The sequence below is a fragment of the Chionomys nivalis genome, chromosome 5, assembly GCF_950005125.1.
Source record: "Chionomys nivalis chromosome 5, mChiNiv1.1, whole genome shotgun sequence".
NCBI lineage: Eukaryota > Metazoa > Chordata > Mammalia > Rodentia > Cricetidae > Chionomys > Chionomys nivalis.
The window spans coordinates 87,919,806-87,937,725 of NC_080090.1; the positions used below are offsets into that span (position 1 = coordinate 87,919,806).

At 47.3% G+C, this 17,920-nt stretch overlaps 1 protein-coding gene across 1 annotated transcript; it reads left to right on the forward strand.

The window, feature by feature from the left end:
* The first annotated feature begins 1,754 nt into the window (after nt 1–1,754).
* On the forward strand, nt 1,755–10,648 carry Dyrk3 (dual specificity tyrosine phosphorylation regulated kinase 3). The gene is made up of 3 exons (XM_057770115.1): nt 1,755–1,945; nt 3,646–3,757; nt 8,859–10,648. Exons 1-3 carry the CDS (start codon nt 1,869–1,871, stop codon nt 10,428–10,430), a joined length of 1,761 nt encoding a protein of 586 aa, XP_057626098.1. The 5' UTR covers nt 1,755–1,868; the 3' UTR covers nt 10,431–10,648.
* The last annotated feature ends 7,272 nt before the right edge of the window (nt 10,649–17,920 follow it).

The following is a 17,920-nucleotide window of genomic DNA, read 5'->3' on the forward strand; positions in this document are numbered from 1 at the left end:
AGCTGGTCCTCTGCAAGAGCATCCAGGGCTCTTAACCACTGAGTCATCTCTCCAGCCCTTATCCACCGTATCTGAACATATCAAACCAAAATCCCTCCTCCCAATTCTCAATCCCTCAAAGCTTTGTCCTCGCCCCTTCATGTGCTTCTTTTATTTACTTTAATATAACATTTATCAAGTATATATTTTACGTATGTGAAATACATAAAAGTATGGACACTTTATCCTTACGCAGTGGCCGTGTTTTCTTTGTATTGTTTTAGTTTCCGTACACGGGCTGCCATAACGAGTGTACTGAACTACACTTAAGAGAGTCTTCTCAATAGCGGGAGGTCACAGGGTAGTTCTTTAGAGAGGGTGTAGTTGTTACAATACAGGGGCCTTCAAAGAAATACTAAAAAGTACTTAGGTCACTGAGGTCAGAAACTCATGAAGTCCAGCACCCTCAAGGAGTTCTCCCTCCCTCGACCATGGAAACATTGAGCTAAACAAAGGGGGCCTCTATATCCGCTCCCCAACCCACTTAGGGGTGAGCAGAGCAGGAACGAGCAGGAACGCATCAGCTTGGCTCGGGAAATGGGTCTTAAAGGCGGAAGGGGAGATGCAGTGATTCACAACGAGGCAATTAAACACGTGCAGGCAAGTTCCATTCAACTCTTTGCCGCTGTAAAACAGTCTGAGGTGTTCACCAGGAGCAGGATCCTTGAGTAGAATTTTGTAATCTGGTAGCTGAGAGGAGTCTCTTGTTGCCATGGAACTCCGTCTTCAAACAAAAGACTCAAAGAGCCCAAATAAAAACCCCTACGAACGCAAGATTGTACTACTGGTTGTGTGGGTGAAGGAGAGGCAGAAAGAAAAGGCTATTTAAAAACTTTGAAAGGTCATCGTCAAAGAAAACATTTTTATTTATAACACAGAGAGGCTAAAACAACACTGGTCATAAGAAAGTCAAGTGTCCGAAATAGACGGATTCCTAACTACAAAGAGATCGTGGATCTTCAGAGACGAGAACAGGGACTGTGACTTTTAGGACCGCAGAAAGGAGTTTTGGGTGGAAATTTGAAGATTTATAGAATTAAGCTCTTTGAAATAATGCCCAGTGTACACCAGGTGGCGTGCGCGTCCGACTTGTGGTTTTTCTGGTGGATTCAGTAGGCTCATTGTGTTGAAGCGGTAGGAAATCTGATGGGTACCTTGCTCAACACAGCCACCTCTTGTGTGACTTAACCACCTTCCTTTTCACTTCCATTCCAACTGTTGAAGTCAGCTTAACATCCTGAACTTTTCAGAAAGAATGTGCACATTAAAGACGGGCAGTTTTCCAAAGGGCCTGCAGAGGAGGAAGGCTGCGCTGCAGATACTTCCAGGCTTGGTTTCACTGCTAAATGAGTACGAAGAAGCGCAGCTTCTCGGGCCTCAGTTTCCTCTTCTGTAAAAAGAAAAAAAGAAAGAAAGAAAAAGAAAGGAAGGAAGAGAAAGAAAGAGAGAGAGAGAGAAAGAAAGAAAAAGAAAGAAAGAAAGAAGAAAGAAAGAAAGAAAAAGAAAGAAAGAAAGAAAGAAAGAAAGAAAGAAAGAAAGAAAGAAAGAAAGAAAGAAAGAAAGAAAGAAAGAAAGAAAGAAAGAAAAAACGATAAAAAGGCACTTTGGTGAGCAGCAAGCCCCTTGCTCCGCCCCCTCCGCGGCAGAGTTGCGCAGGCGCGGCGCGGCGTGCGCGGTTGCTAGGCGACGCGACAGCTCCCGCGCGGTCTCCCTACCCGGCGGCGCGAGCCGAGAGCGGAGCCGCCGCTCGTAGCGAGGCCAGGAGGTGCGGTGCTGGTGGCGACCGTGCCGGCCAACCGCCGCCGCTGTGGCCACGGGACGAGCTCGCGATGGGAGGCGCAGCCCGCGGGCGCGAGAGGAAGGACGGGGCGCTGCCGGGGACTGGGCTCCAGCCGCAGCAGCGGAGGTAACGGCGCCCTGGGGGGAGCGGGAGGACTCCTTGCGGGTCCGGGCTGCCTGTCCATCAGCGTCGTGAGCGGGAAGGGCGGGAGCGGGCGAGCGGCGCGGCCTCCGGAGAGCCGGGGCTGGGAGCACGCTGGGGACCTGTGCACAGGACCTGTGAACCGCGCCCTGTTGCTCGAGAAGCCAACAGAGCCCGGGGAGCTTGCTCCCCACACGTCAGCATGATTTTGTGGGGGCCTCTCTTTTCGCACCGAGCCTGGATGAGGGAATCCTCTCGGGTTGTTAGCATCTGGCTGCTGCTCTGCAGATGCGGTGCGGGTTCCTGTGTATTTCATCTTGGTGTGGCAGAGGCCGGTCCCATCCAGAAAAAAATTTGGCTTCTGTCATCGAGACTTTGAACGTGAACACGTTCTTCTTAAGAAGATACTTCAATTTTTTTGTCAGTGTGTGTGTTTAAGCCCTCTTTTTATTTCTTTAACACTTCAGTTAAACTCCAGAACTAATTTTATAAGACAAATCTTAAAGGTGAAATATAAAAATGGTATTTTTTTAAAGACAATGAAAAAATGTTACCTAGTCACGATTGTGTTTGTAGTATATCATCTGAGGTGACAGTGTGTGACCGGGAAATCCGTAGACTCGGTAGATGAAGTGTATTATTCAAGGCCATCTTGTGGATCCTGCCCATTGTTTATGTGACTTCACAGTGGCAGATCCACAGTGTAAGAACAGACTCGATCTGTGTGCTCCCTTTAGCATTTTAAACATCCCCATCGTCCAGGAAACAGTGGGATCAGAAGAGAGATTCAGTACGTTTTGTAACTTAAAGCATCCGGTTCCTGTTGGCTGCCTTTTTCTCAAGTTAGGTTGGCTGTTTGTAAGTAGGTGTGTAGGTAAATAGGAGAAGACAGCCCTGAAGGGTTTCTTGCTTGTCAGAGAATGTTTACTCGATCTTTTCTTCCCGGTAACCTGTGAGTTTAGAGGGGAAGGCAGCACCTGCAGATAAGAATCCAAGTCCTGAGACAACAAACACCTCTGTCCTGTTTATTTTTTTCTGATTTCAGATTTCTTATTCAAACTGGTCTTCATTTTCAAGTAGTATGTTAATTGATGGCCCCTCTTTTTTTTTTTTTAACAACATTCAGAAAGTAAGATTTGTTGTAAACATTTTGCTTATTGTTTTGTTAGAGACGGAGTCTCTTTATTATGTAGCTCTGGCTGTCCTGGAACTCACTCTGTAGACCAGGCTGGCCTTGAACTCACAGGAATCCACCTGTCCCTGTCTCCTGAGTGCTGGGATTAAAGGCATACACCATCACATCTAGCCTGTTGTAACTATTTTAAAATTTGAGTCTAGAAATAGTTTTCTTTCTTTAAAAAGAAAAAAGAGCCAAGAGTGGTGTTGCAGAGATGTAGACCGGCGGATCAAGGCCAGCTCGGTCTACATAGTGAGTTCAGGACAACCAGCACTTTGTAATTAATTTTTAAAAATAAAAAAGAGGGCTGGAGAGATGGCTCGGGCACACCAAAAATATAAAAATGGAGAAGAAAGATCGAGATCCTTCTTATCCACTGCCCAGCGCCCCACTTGTTTATGTGCGGTGGCAGAAGGGGTGAGAAACAGTTCAGTTCTGGGGTGTTTTGAAACTGCAAGCTCCTTTTGTTTGTTTACTGACCGGTTTTCTCTGGAACCCTTCCAACTAGGCTGGGGGATGGTGTCTACGATACCTTCATGATGATAGATGAAACCAGATGCCCCCCCTGTTCAAACACACCCTGCAATCCTGCTGAAGCACCTCTCTCCAGAAGACTAAATGTAAGTAAAGGAAGGGACTCCTTCTTAAGATCGTCTAGAGGAAGAGGAAGGGCTATGTCATGCTGCTCAGGACAGACTTCCCTCTTTCATGGTGGTTTGTTTCTTTTGTTTTGAGGTGGGTTTTTTTGTTTTTGTTTTTTTTTGTTTGTTTTTTTTTTTTTTCTGTTTTGGAGGGTTTCTTTCAGTTTTTAAAACAATTTAAAATTTTTTGTGGGACACAGAATCTCGGTATGTAATTGTTCCTGGCCTGAAACTCTCACTTAGACCAGGCTGGATTCAAACAGAGATGTGTCTGCTTCTGTCTCCAGAGTGCTGGTATTAAATGGGTATGCCACCATGCCTGTTTGGTTTGCTTTTGATTTCTCCTGACTCAGGGAAAACTGTCATGTGCTTTGAGTTCAGCCTTTGGGACAGTTTTGAAGTCCCTGCCTACCTTGTACTTTTTCTTAGGGTAAATATGGCAGGTGGTGGAGCAGGGGGATCCTCTTGTGTAGGTGATATTTCTTCTTATAGCAGATGACATAATGTAGGGTATTACAAATGCTTCTTTTAACAGAAACAACAGGGGGAAAATGTCCGAATTCATAATCAGCTCATCTTTCCTTTTCGGTCCTGGCTGATCAGTATGTGAGCAACAGCTGGTTTTTGTTTTGGTTTTGTTTTAACTCACAGATTAAGCTAAAACAATACAGGTTGGGTTTTGATGCGTTCAAATCCTTTTAGGAACTGCAGACCTTTAGCTTCCGACACTGGCTTCAGGTCATAAAGAAATGACAGTACAGTCTGTCCATCCGCATAAGCAGAGGAGTAGAGCAGAGCCTGGGACCAGTTCCAAGGCGAGGCGCCTGTGACTTGAAAATGTGCTACAATGTGTTGCGTCACGGAGCTTCCGAGGCGCAGGGCTGACTGCTTGGCGGTCTTCCCTCCGTGTTTCTACTTACCACTTGGCAATTGTCCCTTTTTTATTTTACTCTGTCATTTGACTTTAAAAATTTTGCATTTATCTATTTGTTCACGTTTTGTGTGCCCTCATGTGCAGGTGCCAGACTTGGTGGCAAGCATCCTGTAAGCACAGCCTCTTGTTAGTCTCGTACTTTTCCTACTTCTCTAGTTTTTACCACTTTTAAGACTGATGATATTACTTAGCATGGTCTCAAAATATTTGGAAGTCTGGTCATACTATCTTTAAATCTCTTCTGGAGTGTGGTGGAGGTTTTTTCCATCCCTGTGAGTTTATTTCTGTGATATCCGAAAACCTCAGAGAAGTCCAGAACCATCTCTGGTGCCCAACATATCTTCCAGTCTAGTCAGCCCAGCGCCGCACTGAAAACTCCTGCAGAAGATCTTGCGTATTGACATCTGACGCCACCCTCGTTTAACTTAGTTCAGAGTTGATCCACGCCGCTCTCTGTTCAGTAGGTCATTCAGATTGTATTTCAGCATCAAGTTAATTTCTTACTGCATGGTGTTCAGAGTGATACTCATGGGAAAACCCTAAGATTTTAAATTCTAATTCAACGTGTCACTGTAAGTTGTTTTTTTTAACCTACCCCCCTCCACTTTTCTTGTGTGTGTGATGTGCATGTATTCTCTTCTGTCTTATTCATTGGGGTAGGGTCTCTCCACCAAGAATTCTCAGGTAGGAATGACTAGTCTTGCTAGCCAGCTTGCTCAGTTTCTGTCTTGAGGCGGGCTCTATGCCCACACAGCATTGACATGCGTTCTGAGGCTTTGAACTCTGGCACCCTTGCAAACACTTCTGTCTCCCCAACCCCTGTTATCTGCAGACTTTTCTAAAAAAAGTGCTTTTTGACCCTTGGGAGCACTTAAAGTTCATAGTGCCATGATTCCATCATCTGAGTGCCTGTTTGTCTTCACACAATGGCTTCAGTGCTTTTCAAGGTGCTTTACACAGTCTCATCTAAAGTGTAAATTATTTGCCACAAGGCTTTTATTGGACTGAGTTCTTTGTTTCAGAGATTGAAGGCAGATCTAGTGGAAGGTAGTTCTTTTGTTTTGGCAGTGGGGGGTGTGGTGTGGAACCCAGGACCTCATGCATGTTAGGCAAATATTCTACCAACTGAAGTATATCTTCTACTCCCTAGGGTAAGTTTCTATATGTAGGTCAGAAGATTATTCATTCTGAATTTCCCAACAGGATTTTTAGGACTCAACTAATAGAGCACGCTTTATGTAAAACACATTATGTTTTCTACATTGACGGTGTACAGTGAAGCATCCTCCTCCCTGATCTGTCTCTTTACATGATAACATGTTTAACAAAACATTTGGTTGAGTCCATTGTATACCTTTCTGATTATCAAAATTATAACCCTAGGCTAAAAATACATAGTATTTTATAACTATTAATATCTTACATATGAATACTATTGTCTTAGTTAGGGTTTCTATTGCTGTGAAGAGACATCATGACCACGGCAACTCTTATAAAGGAAAACATTCAATTGGGTCTGGCTTACAGTTTCAGAGTTTTAGCCCGTTATCATCATGGTGGGGATCATGGCAGCAGACAGGCAAACATGGTACTGGAGAGGTAGCTGAGAGTTTTTCATCTGGGTCAGCAGGCAGCAGGAAGACAGGGTGACACTGGACCTCGTATGAGCATCTAAAACTTCAGAGCCACCGCCAGTGACACACCTTGTCCAGCAAGGCCACATCTCCTAGTAGTACCACTCTGTGGGCCTATGGGGCCATCTGCATTCAAAGCACAATAACTGTAGATTGAGGGGAAAAAACGGAAAGAATGTTTTATTATAGCCCAGAAGATTTGGAATAAAATTGACTCTTTTCAGGATTTGAGATTCATAAGAAAGAAAAGCGTGGTAAGGAAAGATCCCCTTCCTGTGTGGAAGAATCCTTGATGGAATCCCCCTGTTTGCTGCAGACCTGAACTTTGATAATCTGTAGTGGACTACCTCTGAGCTACATACTGTCTTAAGGGCCGTACTTCTTCAAGAGAGACACACCATGCATCCCAAAGATGCAAGTGTGAACAGGGACACACCATGCATCCTACAGATGCAAGTGTGAACAGGGAGAGCGTGGCAGGCACAGGTGAGGCAAGAGGAGGAAATGAGAAGGAAATGAGGATGATGGAAGAATCAGAGGGGGCCAGGAAAGGACAGCCCTGTTTACATTTGGGGGGGATGGGCGTGGCCTGGGAAATTCCTGCCTGTGAGTTAGCACTTGATTCTCAGAGAGTGCAGATAAGGCTCAACATACGGGAGAAATGGGAGTCAGGAGATCCCAGTGGCCTTCTTAACTTTGTTAAAATAATTCTATGATGATTAGACCTCTTGTTCTTAGGAGACCCCTCTCTCCATCACACATAGAAGTGAGGTGAAGACCTTCAGGATCTCCCACGAGGCAGAGGAATTGCAGGGGTCAGATCCAGGACCACAGATGCTTGTCCACCAGAGCCTGTGGTGTGGAGGAAGTCACAGAAGAGAAAATCAACAGGGGGAAAGGGACAAAAGGAATGTGAGCTTAAGCAGTCACAGACTGAGAAGTTGTAGCCAGTATTTTGAATATGCTTTATAGTTTGTGAGTCTTTCATGTTTTGGCTATAGTTTGATACCCACAACATGCTACAAGTAAGTATTATCGACATTTTATAGACCAAGAAACAGAAGTTCTGACAGGTTTGAATAATGGTCCCAAGTCTGAGAGCTTTGAGGAGGGCAGGCAGGGCCCTAGCACAGACCTTTCGACTGTGTCTGTACCTATAGTGTATTCCAAAGGCATTAGCAGTAAATATTTAGGTGTATTAAAATTAGATAGGAAATGATTCAAGAAAAATTGACCAAGTTGCATGTAGATATTAATTTTTTATATATAAATATAACTAAAGGCATTATTCTTTGCCTAGCTCAGCCTTTTATGGAGATTAAACGTCTTAAGAGTACTTATTTTTTAGTATGGGTTGCAAATGGTGAACAGTAGACATTCGGGTGAGATGGAAAGAAGCCGGGAACTCACTCCTGGTTTTTATTTCTAAAAGTAAGCTGGCTCTGTGGTAAAGGCTCTTCACGCCAAGCCTGAGCTCGTCCCTGGGAGTCCTATGGTAGGAGGAGAGAACTGGAAGTGTTCTCTGCCCTCCATCTGTGTGTTGGGCCCATGCCCTCCTCCCCACCAAGAAATAATAAGCATAGTCAACGTATGAGACTCAATTAGTACGGTACTACAGAGAGAAGACTGGAGTTGGGTCCTGAGGGCGTATAGGATATGAACGGATGGGCAGAGTAGAGGAGTCTCAGTTTAAAGGTCTAAGAGAGGAAGGCAGAATGTTGAAGTCACCCTGTCTTGAACATAGCTGGCCACATGTAGGATCTAGGGTCTGGGGTGGGTGTGCTCAGGGAATCCAAGAATGAATGGAATGCATGTCCAGAGACTGGTGCTTTCTTATTTAGGGCTTTGTTCCCCCGCACCTGTGTGTGTGTGCATGGATGGACACGAGTGTGGTAAATATGTGTGTGTGTGTGCGTGTTCCTGTGTGTGTGTCACCTGTATGTGCGCCTGTATGTCACCTGTGTGTGTGCCTGTGTATGTGTGTCACCTGTGTGTGTGTGTGTCACCTGTGTGTCACCTGTTCTGCTCTAACATTCTCTACAACAGTCTTTCACTGAACCTGGAACTGGTCTGGGTGTCTGTCTCTGTCCCCCTCAACACTGGGGTCACAGGCCCAAGGGTAACTTTTTACAGAAGTCTCTGAACTCAGGGCCCCACTCTTGTGTAGCGGTTGCTCTTACCACTGAGCCGTCTCTCCAGCTCCCTGGTTGGATCTTTTAACTTTAGAATAAAAGTGACTGACATGTTTTGATATTGTTTAGTTAGAAGGCCCTTTTGTAGCTGGGCGGTGGTGGCACACATCTTTGATCCCAGCACTCGGGAGGCAGAGGCAGGTGGATCTCTGAGTTCAAGGCCAGCCTGGTCTACAGAGCGAGTTCCAGGACAGCCAGGACTACACAGAGAAACCTTGTCTCAAAAAACCAAAAAAAAAAAAAAACAACCAGAAAAGAAGGCCTTTTTGCCTTTCTAGTATTCTAGTACCATTAACAGTTCGCGTGTTTCTCTTTTGTAGAGTACCACTGAGCCATTGACGAGAGATCACACTCATCACTTCGTGAATGGAAGTGAGATGAAGGTAGAACAGCTGTTTCAAGAATTTGGCAACAGGAGATCCAATACTCTTCAGTCAGATGGCGGCAGCAACTGTGAAAAGTCCTCTCCTGTTTCTCAGGGGAAGAGCTCCGAAAGCCTGAACACAGTGAAATCCAGCAGTTCATCCAAACCATTGAAAGTGCTGCCGCTGACTCCCGAACAAGCCCTGAAGCAATATAAACATCACCTCACTGCCTATGAGAAGCTGGAGATCATCAGCTACCCAGAAATCTACTTCGTGGGTCCAAATGCCAAAAAGCGACAAGGAGTTATTGGTGGCCCCAACAACGGGGGATATGATGATGCGGACGGGGCCTATATTCATGTGCCTCGGGACCATCTCGCTTACCGCTATGAAGTGTTGAAAATTATCGGCAAGGGGAGTTTTGGACAGGTAGCCCGTGTCTATGATCACAAACTGCGACAGTACGTGGCCCTAAAAATGGTGCGTAACGAGAAGCGTTTTCATCGCCAGGCAGCTGAGGAGATCCGGATTTTGGAGCATCTGAAGAAACAGGATAAAACTGGCAGCATGAATGTTATCCACATGCTCGAAAGTTTCACCTTCCGGAACCATGTGTGCATGGCCTTTGAGCTGCTGAGCATAGACCTGTATGAGCTCATTAAGAAAAACAAGTTTCAGGGTTTCAGCGTCCAGTTGGTTCGCAAGTTTGCCCAGTCCATCTTGCAGTCCTTGGATGCTCTTCACAAAAATAAGATCATTCACTGTGACCTGAAACCAGAGAACATTCTCCTGAAACATCACGGCCGCAGTGCAACCAAGGTCATCGACTTTGGGTCCAGCTGCTTCGAGTACCAGAAGCTTTACACCTACATCCAGTCTCGTTTCTACAGGGCCCCAGAAATCATCCTAGGCTGCCGCTACAGCACTCCCATCGACATCTGGAGTTTTGGCTGCATCCTTGCAGAACTCTTGACAGGACAGCCTCTGTTCCCCGGCGAGGACGAAGGAGACCAGTTGGCCTGCATGATGGAGTTGCTAGGGATGCCCCCACCGAAACTCCTGGAGCAATCCAAACGTGCCAAGTACTTTATTAACTCCAAAGGCTTGCCTCGCTACTGCTCTGTGACTACTCAGGCAGACGGGCGGGTTGTACTTCTGGGGGGTCGTTCACGCAGGGGTAAGAAGCGAGGCCCCCCAGGCAGCAAAGACTGGGCCACGGCACTGAAAGGGTGTGAAGATTACTTGTTCATAGAGTTTCTGAAAAGATGTCTTCAGTGGGACCCCTCTGCCCGCCTCACCCCAGCTCAAGCATTAAGGCACCCTTGGATTAGCAAGTCTGCACCCAGACCTCTCACCATGGACAAGGTGTCAGGGAAACGGGTCGTTAATCCTACAACTGCTTTCCAGGGACTGGGCTCCAAGCTGCCTCCAGTCGTTGGAATAGCCAGCAAGCTTAAAGCTAACCTAATGTCCGAAACCAGTGGTAGTATACCCCTGTGCAGTGTATTGCCAAAGCTGATTAGCTAATGGACCGCTCGGAGATGCATATGTATGTATTTTTAGTTAACCTTGCAAACATGCAAATGGAAAAAAAATGAGCCCATTCATTGATGGATATGTTTTTGTTGACTAAACTTTTTTAACAAGGCAGAACATTTTTATATGACTATAAACGAACTCTTCAAGGGCTAATTGTCTAACCAGCTTGTATTGGCCATCTGGAGTATACATTAAATGACTTTTTATAGGTCAATACATCTTTGTCTATCTCGTCAGAGGCACCTCAACCCGTGTGTTATGCTCTCGGTTTAAATCTCTTTAAGATCGAAGATATTCTAAAAATATGTGCTGTTTCTCTCCTCTTCTGTCTCTCAGCATCTGTCTGGGAGGGTGGTTTGGAGTTGTGGTAGGCATGCATGTAGAGCAAAGCTAGAATTCTTACCCCAGCAGGCAATCCCGTGGGCTCATTCTGGGTGGAAAGACTCACACAGGAATCCAGGTGGCTGTTTGTCACCTGGGCAGTTATCACTGCATAGTGTTCAGGGGTTTTGTTTTTGTTATTTTCCCTCTGAGTTATATCCTGGGTACTCTGTGGTTTACAGACCCTACCTTTACTGAAGAATCCTGTAGGTTCTGCTCTGCTTTGCCAATTTCCCCCAAAGGCCAGTGAGTTAAATTCCCCAGCACTGCAGGGGAAGGGGTGGGCCTCAGTGTTAGGTATTGGTCATTGTGAACATGCTCTGGAAGGGGATTGTGGGGCCCTGGTCTCACCCTCTTCCTCTTTTAACTCCTGGCTGTTAAGCGAAGGCTTTGCTCTGCCACACACTCCGTTGTGATTTGATATCCCAGGCTTAGGACCACATGGCTGGTCAGTCAAGAGACTGAGACCTCTGAACCGCATGCCACAGTAAAGTTCATCATCTTAGCTGTTCGTTACAGAAGCCAATCCACACTGATCTCAAAGCCAGCTCATGTGTCCTTCCTCTGCTATCTCAAGCGAAGCTAACTGGATGTCACAAATGACCCAGAGTGCCCAGGTAGATTCTGCATGAAAACTGCAGTCCCTTCCTTGGTCGCCAGTGGCCCGACTACTTGCTGCATTGGCACGGGCTCTGGGTTTTATGAAGGTGGTCAGGTGAGCTCACAGCAAGTTAAATGCTAGTTGCTCCTTAGTGTTCCACACTTTGACTCTGAACTTCCCACACGTCCCTGGATGCTCAGAAGAAGAAAGCTGAAAGCACAGAAACGTGTTTTCCCTTGTCTTCCCTTCAGCGGCCTTCCTTTGTCTCTGAGATTTAACGTTACATGGCAAAAGCCAGTGGTGCCTGTGACTGCTAGCCACATGTCTCACTGAAAGGGTGTACAGGGGATAGGAGCTAAGGGACTCACCTTAGCTTAGCAGTATCCCTAGTAACCTGTGGGTCATGACCCCTAAGACCATCAGAAAACAGACATTTACATCACAATGCATAACAGTAACAAATTACAGTTATGAAGTGACAACAAAAGTAATTTTGTGGTTGGGGACAGGTCACCACAAGATGGAGAGCTATATTAAAGGGTCCCAGCATTAGGGGCACTAGAGAGCCTCTGCCCCACAGCCTAGTATTGCTTTCTGCTGTGTCCTGCAGGGACCCAGTTCAATTTTCCCCTTTCCCAGCGCCAAGGCCAGAGGCAGGTTGCTCAGACAAGCCGCAGACAGCCACTTTAAAGGAAGGACTTTAAAGTCACTTTGGGCACTGGATGGTTCCCACTTTATCTGCTTTCCTCCTGGGCTTGCAGAAGGCAGTCCACGGCCCCTTTCACTCCAGCCGAACCCTCTGGCTTGCTAGAGAACCTCACTCTCCCGCGTTATCTCCACTGAGCACATGTTGAGGTCGTTTTGCCTGTTGTCAGCAGAAGACCTGCTCTCCCGAGCAGACAGCTGCAAAAGTCGCTACCCTACGTGGCTCATTGGGTTTGCTGCTTGTTTGCATGGGCAGTCTTTGTCAGCCAGCACAGACAGGGTCTGGAGTTTAGAAAGGAAGCTATGGCTGAGGCTGCCGTGTGCCCTTCCTGTGCGAGGAGTGGACTGTGGGGTTGCTGAAATCGGGCTGAGTGAAGGTTACAGAGGGCCATGCATTACGAAAAGTGCCGAAATCTCTGAGAAGGTGAACGGATACGTTTTTGTCTAAACTTGGCAACCACGAGCATGACATACAGCAGAGTCATTGGCATTGGCCAGCCTGCCTCCTGCAGTGACTCAGGTCTGGGGAAAATAGGCTGTTTTTTAAACACAGAACTGGCTGTGCTGATGAATTGGAGGAGGTTTGCAGGTGTTTTTGGAGGCTGCTACTCTGCCCCCAGGCTGCTGTCCAGCTACAGCAATGAAGGACCGCGCCTTGCATCACCAGACAGTTTCCGTCGCAGCCATTCAGTTAAGCTGACCAAGTTGGTTGCCTTTATGATTTCTAAATCAACAGAAATCAATTCAATCTCCATGTTGCTATCAATAGTAAAAGAGTTCAGTCGGAATTCTTGTTTTGTTTCTGAAATACTTTTTTTTTTCTTTTCACGTTGGGAGTTAACTAATTCACCAGTTGGTGATCTGAATAGACGGCTCTCTCGTTCTCTTCTGTGCTGTCGGGACTTCTCTGCCACACGCGTGTGAGCTTCGGATGACACGAGTGCCTTGAACATGCAAACCATATACACGCACCTTCCTCCATGACTGGGCTCACATACACGTTCATCTTCCTCCATGATGGGGCTCACATACACGTTCATCTCCCTCCGTGACCGGGCTCACATACACGTTCATCTCCATCTGTGACGGGGCTCACATACACGTTCATCTTCCTCCATGACCGGGCTCACATACACGTTCATTTTCCTCCATGACCAGGCTCACATACACGTTCATCTTCCTCCATGACCAGGCTCACATACACGTTCATCTTCCTCCATGACCAGGCTCACATACACGTTCATCTTCCTCCGTGACCGGGCTCACATACACGTTCATCTTCCGCCATGACTAGGGTCACATACACGTTCATCTTCCGCCGTGACCGGGGTGACATACACGTTCATCTTCCGCCATGACTAGGGTCACATACACGTTTATCTTCCTCCGTGACGGGGTTCACGTCTTGGAAGTTCACCTACACACCCTCACGTCTGCCTTGGAAGTTAGGGCAAACAGATAAGAGTTACATGAGGATACTCTATTCTAGCAGGCGCACCTAGCTTGGTAATAATACAAAGCTGGGCAGTGGTGGCGCATGCCTTTAATTCCAGCACTCGGAAGGCAGAAGCAGGTGGATCTCTGTGAGTTCAAGGCCAGCCTGATCTACAGAGCAAGTTCCAAGACAGCCAGGGCTACACAGAGAACTCTGTCTCAGAAAAACAAACAAAAAACTTTGTTTTTAATGATGCCTGTGTTGGTGTGTGCTCATGGGTGCGGGTGCCTATGGAGACCAGAGTTTTCAGATCCCCTCCAGCTGGAGTTAGTGGTAGTTGTGAGCCACTGGGCATGAGTGCTGGCAACTGAACTCAGGTCTCCTGGACAGCCTTTAATGCCCGCACTCAGGAGGCAGAGGCAGACTCATCTCTGAGTTTGAACTTAACCAGTGTGTCATCCGCCCCTCAATTCCTTGTTCTGTGTCTGTTATCTGTGCCATTAACACAAATGGTGGAAGGGTGGCGATTGTTCTATAAGGCCTACACACGCCTTATGTCCTCTGGGAATTAGAAATAAGTGCATGTCCTTTCAGGTCTTCCTCATCCTCAGCCTACCCAGGGATGAGGCATCTGTGGATGCTGAGCCGCACTGCACACGGAGCAAGTGTAGACAGACAAGGCAGAGAAGTCTACCTGGGCCTGCCCCAGTCCAGAGTCAGAGAGAGTTGTCCCTTAGCAGGGACCTGCTTTGTACTCTTCAAAAATACTTCCCATATCCATCCTCGTTTCAACCCATCCCTCTTGAGGTTCATACACTTCCTGAAAAAAAAAAAAAGCCCAGGGATTTTAAAGCGTTTTTCTTTCTTGACCTGATTAGAGGGAACCCTTTCTGGTGTCTATTGAATTGTACCTACTGATTGCAGTGAGGAAAATTTCAGGTCGTGGTGAACTCATCTGTGCAAGGCTTAAGAGCTCTGTGGTCTCTGGCGTCCTTACCCCTAAGAGTGTCTACAGCAGTGACTCTCAGCCTGTGAGTCCAGACCCCTCCAGGGGTCAAAAGGCCCTTTCACAGGGCGCATCGATGACTATCTGCGTGTCAGTTATACCGCTGTGAGTCTCGACCGTCCTGATGTTGCATCCTCTCAATACAGTTCCTCAGAGTGTGGTGACCACCAACCATAAAATAATTTTTGTTGCCTCTTCATAACTGTCATTTTGCTACCGAGATGAATCATAAATATCTGTTATGTGGGATATCTGATATTCAACACCCACCCCCCCACCCCCAGTAGTCGTGAGAACCAGTAGTTTGAGAACCACTGGTCTAGATGGAGACCAGCCAATATGCTTCTTACGGCTCACTCACTGCTAAGCCCTGCCTGTCTGTGTGGAGGAGACTGAGAAACGTGTCCATTCCCTTTGCCCCCACACAGAACGCAGAGAACGCAGGCCAGGTAATGAGGCCAAGTGAGGGTCTGTGGCTACTTCACCTCTGAACTCAGCCTTGGCGGTGTTCAGTTGGCATCACTGTGCTGCCAGAGTATTCTTCCATTGTTCATGTGACCCTGCTGACCTGTTCCGGCAAATGCAGCTTGGAGTGAATGACTCATCACTGCCTCTATCCAGGTGTCCTTTTGTTTTTTATTTGGGGTAGTGGCAGTGGTTGTTTTATATAAAAATGAATTGTTTTGAGAATGTTCTAGTACCTCATGGTTCTTTCAAAGTCAATACAACATAGACACTCAACTCCCGAGTGACCTGTGGGCCTGGGGAGGGGTGTGGAGAGCCAGCCACACTGGATGACCGGGGCTGCGTCAGGTATAGTCTCTGGGAAAATGCAGTGGTAAAGTGCTGGCCAAAGGGAAGCAGAGAATTAAAACGGAGCAAACGAAGCCTTGAAGAGAATCAACCGCGTTCCTGTTAGTGCCCAGAGCTACCGTGGAAACACAGGTACAGTGTTTGTGGATGACCAGCTCCTGGGAACCCCCTGTCTTTCAGTTCCTGGGAGCCACCACACAAGCCAAGCTCGGTGTGCAGATGAGGCCTGACAGACAGCTTCAGGGAAGCGGTTTGTCTGAGGCCCTGGCACGATTTTTAAAGCCTGGGAATTGAACAAACTGCAGGCGAGGGGAATCTGCGCTTGGGGTCTGCAGGCAGCTCTGCTTCAGCCTGCTTCTCTGGTCTGGTCCCCAGTTCCACGATTGTCCTGGCAACAGGAACTGCTGGGGGAATGAACTGCAAGACTGCCTTCTGCTGCCATTGAATTGTCCCTCAGCTTTCCTCCTGTCAGACCTGGCCTCACTGGCTGTGGGCCTGCACGGGAGAGAAGCTAAATGCTGCCAGGGCAGGCAAGTTTAAAGGAATGTGCCTCCTTCAGTACAATCGTTAAAATTTACCAAACCTGCGAGCTTCCATGGCTTCTTTTTAAAAGTGTGTATGTGTGTGTGTGTGTGTGTGTGTGTGTGTGTGTGTGTGTGTGTGTGACTGCTTGCTCCATGTGGTCATGTGGCACACACTGTGCATGTGGAGTTGAGTCTCACCTTCCCCATCTTTGAGACAGTCTGTCGGGTTCTGCTCTGCAGCTACTCCAGGCTTGCTCACCCAGGAACTTGTCAGGGTCCTGGGATCGCAGATACACTGCGGTGTCCATCTTTTTATGTGGACTCAAGGGATCAAACGCAGGTTGCCAGGCTAGCATAGCAAATACTTCTATCTGCTCAGCCATCACCCTGACCCTCCCTTGGCTTCACATGCCACCAAAAGCCTACGAGGCTAGAAAGGGCAATGAAAACGGTGATGGTATTGCACGAGTTCTAATTGGTTTTAATAATAAAAACCTAGAGCCAGATATTGGGGCAAATGCTTGGAAGATCAAAGAGAGAAAGGAACAAGCCATAGCCAACTCTTACCTTGATAACTCCTCAGCCAGGGCTGAGAAAAGGGGCTGACTGAACCCTGCCTCCTCCCGCCGTATATTCTCTCTACCCAGCCATATCACTTCCTGTCTGTCTGTACAAACCTCCAGAACTCTATGGTTAACCAGTGGCTAGGTCGGCCCTCTATCTTCAGGCAAGCTTTATCTGTTATAGTACAAACAAGATATCACCATAGATGAGGACCACAGGGATAGACAGGCTTCTTTTTGGGCAGCCAACTCACAAAAAATGACCCAGAGACTTATTAATTATGAAAACTTGACCTTAGCTTAGGCTTCTTTCTAACTAGCTCTTTTAACTTAAACTAACCCATTTTGTTTTTTTAAATCTCTGTTCTTCCAGGCGCTCGTTACCTCATCTCCATTATTCCCATCCTGGTTATTCTAAGTCTGGCTGGCGACTCTGCCTTTCTTCTCCCCAGAGCTCTCCGTCCAGAAGTCCCGCTTATACCCCGTGCCTAGCTACTGACCGTTTAGCTTTTTATGAAAGCAATCACAGTGACACATCTTCACACAGTGTAAAGGAATAGTCCACAACACAGGGGCATTTTTACTGTATTTCGCTATCTAGGAAGGACTGTTAGCCCAGAGCCGAAACCTGACAGGATTGCAGTGAAACCAGGCTGATGCTGAGGACTGTCCTTGCCGGCCCTGCGGCAGGAGCCGACGTGTAACGTGCCCTTGGGATACAGGGGCCACCCAGCTCTGCTTGGCTGTTGAGGAGCTGAGGGGGAGCAGCTAGCTATGGGACACCCCGTCTGAACACTGTGGAGAATTCTCGCCAGAACCCTGGCCCACAGTAAAATACTATCTCTTCCCCCTTAAGCAGGTCCATTTAGATCTCTGCGGATGGACAGTGACTTGGGAAGCTGCATGTGTGCTCAAGGAACAAAGTTTACTTCTGCCCCACCGTGTCAGACGAGACAGGTGACTAGATGGGGCTGGTTTAGAAACCTCAACCCTGAGATCTCTCCCGGTAGGTTTGAGCAGGCATCATTCACGGGCCTGACTATCGTCCCTTTTCATTGAACTCTCCTCATTTCTAGTTGGGCAGTGGTGACACACGCCTTTAATCCCAGCACTTGGGAGGCAGAGGCAGGCGGATCTCTGTGAGTTCGAGGCCAGCCTGGTCTACAAGAGCTAGTTCCAGGACAGGCTTCAAAGCCACAGAGAAACCCTGTCTTGAAAACAAAAACAAACAAACAAAGACAAAAAAAGAGCCCATTTCTTCTCTTTGGAAGCCCAAAGAGACAATCCGCTGCGAACACCAGAGAGACACCTAGGCAAAGTTCCTCTGGAGGAGGAAGGAGGCATTAGTGTTGCTGTGTGGGGACCAAGAGGAGCACACTGATCACAATACCTCCTTTCTAGCCTGCTAAAAGGCAAGGGCCAGGTGCTTCCCATCAGGCCTTCCTCCTGC

Excerpts from the sequence above, each read along its gene's own strand:
- Dyrk3 (XM_057770115.1), top strand. The coding sequence starts at position 1,869 with ATGGGAGGCGCAGCCCGCGGGCGCGAGAGGAAGGACGGGGCGCTGCCG. Across the intron at positions 1,946-3,645 it reads CTCCAGCCGCAGCAGCGGAG|GCTGGGGGATGGTGTCTACG; the intron begins GTAACGGCGCCC and ends CCTTCCAACTAG. Across the intron at positions 3,758-8,858 it reads CTCTCTCCAGAAGACTAAAT|AGTACCACTGAGCCATTGAC; the intron begins GTAAGTAAAGGA and ends TCTCTTTTGTAG.